Here is a 4,016-nt window from a genome sequence, read left to right as displayed (position 1 = left end):
CATAAACACAAGAAGCTTTTTTGTTCCAACTGTACCCATGTCGGGAACAGTCGGGTACAGTTGAAACAGTACCCTAGTACAGTTGAGACACCCATCCGGAATGCTGTAAAACCTGCCTGACCAATTTATTTCAAACATAAAATACCTTTAAAAATGAGAATTCAATAGTTTTTATTTCCATTCAGTATTTTATTTAATTATTTGTTTAGTAAAAAGTTGTTCATTTGTGAAACATTACATAAAGCTTATCATTTTAATAATAACAATAAAATAACATTCAACATTTGAAAACATCAATAATAAAACAGATCAAATGCAAACAATAACCTAATAAACAAAATAACAATAAACATAATAAATAAAAACATAACAACAATAGCCTAATAAACCATAAAAACAAAACAAAGGTTATTCAGTCACCTAGGCTATGCACTCACTCAGTCACCCCTGTCACTTACAGTGGTGGCAAATGTAGATTTGGCCTCCATCAGTGCATTCGACATGCGACCACATGCCACAGATGGAGCAGGAGATCCACTGTTCGCCCGGCCAGGATGTTGAAAACATTGAGTGTCCTCTGTATTTTCCTTTTTTTGCTCTTTTTGTTTTAGGATTTTCCTTTTGACAGCTTGGGAACACTTTTTTTTCCCTCTTCAAGAGCATTCTTTACAGGTGAGTCGGTGAGTATATCACTTGCCCTTTTCCTCCGCCTTTGGCCACTGGCCTTTCGGGGACCGGCTTTGGGGTATGGCCTTACAGCTTCAGGCAAGAATTCTGGAACATGCTCCTGCTGAACATCAAAACAGACACACACACACACACACACACACAAGTATGAATATTTCATTTTCTAAATTTGATGGACATATACTACTAGAAGTGAAATCAATTAATTTATCTTACTTCAGTGGTGATTTTCTCCTCTTGGAAAGACAGAGGAACTAAAGTGATGGTAAATTCCTCAAAACCCTCTGAGTTAAGGGTCACTGTTGGCATAGGAATATCCAGGGATGGGACATGATACAGTGCAGCAGTGGATGGCCCGCAGAGAGATGGAGGTGCAGCAGTGGACGGTCCAGGGAGAGATGGAGGTGCAGCAGTGGACGGTCCAGGGAGAGATGGAGGTGCAGCAGTGGACGGTCCAGTGAGAGATGGAGGTGCAGCAGTGGACGGTCCAGTGAGAGATGGAGGAGCAGCAGTGGATGGTCCAGGGAGAGATGGAGGTACAGCAGTGGACGGTCCAGGGAGAGATATAGGTGCAGCAGTGGACGGTCCAGTGAGAGATGGAGGTGCAGCAGTGGACGGTCCAGGGAGAGATGGAGGTGCAGCAGTGGATGGTCCAGGGAGAGATGGAGGTACAGCAGTGGACGGTCCAGGGAGAGATGGAGGTGCAGCAGTGGACGGTCCAGGGAGAGATATAGGTGCAGCAGTGGACGGTCCAGTGAGAGATGGAGGTGCAGCAGTGGACAGTCCAGTGAGAGATGGAGGTGCAGCAGTGGATGGTCCAGGGAGAGATGGAGGTGCAGCAGTGGATGGTCCAGGGAGAGATATAGGTGCAGCAGTGGATGGTCCAGTGAGAGATGGAGGTGCAGCAGTGGACGGTCCAGTGAGAGATGGAGGTGCAGCAGTGGACGGTCCAGGGAGAGATGGAGGTGCAGCAGTGGACGGTCCAGGGAGAGATGGAGGTGCAGCAGTGGACGGTCCAGGGAGAGATATAGGTGCAGCAGTGGACGGTCCAGTGAGAGATGGAGGTGCAGCAGTGGACGGTCCAGGGAGAGATGGAGGTGCAGCAGTGGACGGTCCAGGGAGAGATGGAGGTGCAGCAGTGGACGGTCCAGTGAGAGATGGAGGTGCAGCAGTGGACGGTCCAGGGAGAGATGGAGGTACAGCAGTGGACGGTCCAGGGAGAGATATAGGTGCAGCAGTGGACGGTCCAGTGAGAGATGGAGGTGCAGCAGTGGACGGTCCAGGGAGAGATGGAGGTACAGCAGTGGACGGTCCAGGGAGAGATATAGGTGCAGCAGTGGACGGTCCAGGGAGAGATATAGGTGCAGCAGTGGACAGTCCGGTGAGAGATGGAGGTGCAGCAGTGGACGGTCCAGGGAGAGATGGAGGTACAGCAGTGGACGGTCCAGGGAGAGATATAGGTGCAGCAGTGGACGGTCCAGGGAGAGATATAGGTGCAGCAGTGGACAGTCCGGTGAGAGATGGAGGTGCAGCAGTGGACGGTCCAGTGAGAGATGGAGGTGCAGCAGTGGACGGTCCAGTGAGAGAAGGAGGAGCAGCAGTGGATGGTCCAGGGAGAGATGGAGGTACAGCAATGGACGGTCCAGGGAGAGATATAGGTGCAGCAGTGGACGGTCCAGTGAGAGATGGAGGTGCAGCAGTGGACGGTCCAGTGAGAGATGGAGGTGCAGCAGTGGACGGTCCAGTGAGAGATGGAGGTGCAGCAGTGGACGGTCCAGGGAGAGATGGAGGAGCAACGGTGGATGACCCAGGGAGAGATGGAGCCACAGGGGGTCTGTCAGTCACTGACACTGGGAGAAAGTTGACTTCACTGAAGATGTCCTTGTTGTACGGCCAGATCCCAGTGCAATGAAACCCCTTCTTGACATTCTGAGGTGATGCTGCCAAGAGCAAGATGTTGTTGACCATCTCTGGCAGGTCATAGATGGTGATCGTTGTTCCAGGATGCCTCCGGTGCCACTTGTCCATCTCACTGTTTAGGTGTTTCTTTAGTGGCCCATAAACCGTTCTATCCAGTGGTTACAGTTGGTGTGTGCAGTGTGGGGGGAAAGATAACAGAACCACGCCATTTGCCTGACAAAAGTTGACAGCTTCAATTGATAGATGAGAGGAGTGGTTGTCCAACAGGAGCAAAACTTTGTTGTCTTCTGTTGCCCTGGTATACTGAACAAAATGCTGGAGGAAGACAACAAAGTCCTGCTCCTGCATCCAGCCACTACCGTTGGCTGTGCCAATTGAGCCCTCTGGACCACCTCTGATTAAATGAGGGTGATATTTCTTTCTGGGAAAGATGAAATGTGGTGGGGTAATGTTACCCAGGGCATTTCCCCTGCCAAGGCCATGGTAACAAGGACCCCCCTCTCTGCAGATGTTACACTCCCAACTCTTCTCTCTCCCTTAGTTGCAACAATGCATCCTGGATTCTGGACTGTCATTAGGCCTGTTTCGTTCACGTTCCATATGTCTTTTGCTGTGAACGCATGCCTCAACAGGACTGTGGCCAGCTTAAAAAAGAATGTTGCCACATTTGTAGGATTAAAACTGGTGGCCCTGCTTAAACTTGTGGCCTGAGGTCTTCTTATTGAAAGGTATGGATGCCTTCTCATGAAATTTGAGAACCAGCTCTCACTTACCATGCCATTTGCAGCCCACTGTGCTGGAAAAGACAACCCATAAAAACTGGCTGTTTCAAAGGCCAATTTGCGTACCTGAAACAATAAAAAAATAAGTTAATAATGCAGTCGCACTGGTGATTGAAGTTGTTTCATTTTATAATTTAATTTCATATTTGCATATATGCATTTAAAGAACACAATTTCTGTATGTGTATTTGTATGTGTATGTTCATGTGTCTTTGCTGGCTTATTTGAGCATTAAAGGGATAGTTCACCCAAAAATTAAATTATTTCATGATTTACTCACCCTCAAGCAATCCTAGGTGTATATGACTATCTTCTTTCAGACGAACACAATCAGAGATATATTAAAAAATATCCTTAGTCCACCAAGGTTTATAATGGTTGAGAATGGTTGCCCAAATTTTGAAGAAAAAAAAAAAATGTTCATTCATCCATAAAAACATGAATCCATATGCAGGCACGTGCACACATAGACATAAAAGGGGGCTTGAGCCCCTGCCCTTTTTCTTCCTTGAGAGAAAGTGCCCTTTTTTCTGGGGTGTTATTTTTTTTAATAAATGAATAAATATTCCTGTTTGCGCACAGCTTCTCTGTCAAACAAATAGGCTATATATTTACTGAATAGTAATA

The 4,016-nt window shown here is 47.4% G+C and overlaps 1 protein-coding gene across 1 annotated transcript; it reads right to left on the bottom strand.

The window, feature by feature from the left end:
* Positions 1-219: 219 nt before the first annotated feature.
* On the bottom strand, positions 220-3,588 carry LOC125261156 (vegetative cell wall protein gp1-like). Its single transcript, XM_048179762.1, has 2 exons — positions 904-3,588; positions 220-790 (listed from the first exon to the last, which is right to left on the bottom strand). The coding sequence occupies exons 1-2, from the start codon at positions 2,713-2,715 to the stop codon at positions 608-610; spliced, it is 1,995 nt and encodes a 664-aa protein (XP_048035719.1). The 5' UTR covers positions 2,716-3,588; the 3' UTR covers positions 220-607.
* Between the last annotated feature and the right edge of the window lie 428 nt (positions 3,589-4,016).

The sequence above is a fragment of the Megalobrama amblycephala genome, unplaced genomic scaffold (assembly GCF_018812025.1).
Source record: "Megalobrama amblycephala isolate DHTTF-2021 unplaced genomic scaffold, ASM1881202v1 scaffold338, whole genome shotgun sequence".
Classification (NCBI taxonomy): Eukaryota; Metazoa; Chordata; class Actinopteri; order Cypriniformes; family Xenocyprididae; genus Megalobrama; species Megalobrama amblycephala.
Note: the sequence above shows the minus strand (reverse complement) of the source record. Positions and strands in the feature narration are given on the sequence as shown.

Coding starts and splice junctions, on each gene's coding strand:
- LOC125261156 (XM_048179762.1), bottom strand. CDS start 2,715: ATGGACAAGTGGCACCGGAGGCATCCTGGAACAACGATCACCATCTAT. Junction 791..903: donor AGGAGAAAATCACCACTGAA/GTAAGATAAATT, acceptor TTTGATGTTCAG/CAGGAGCATGTTCCAGAATT.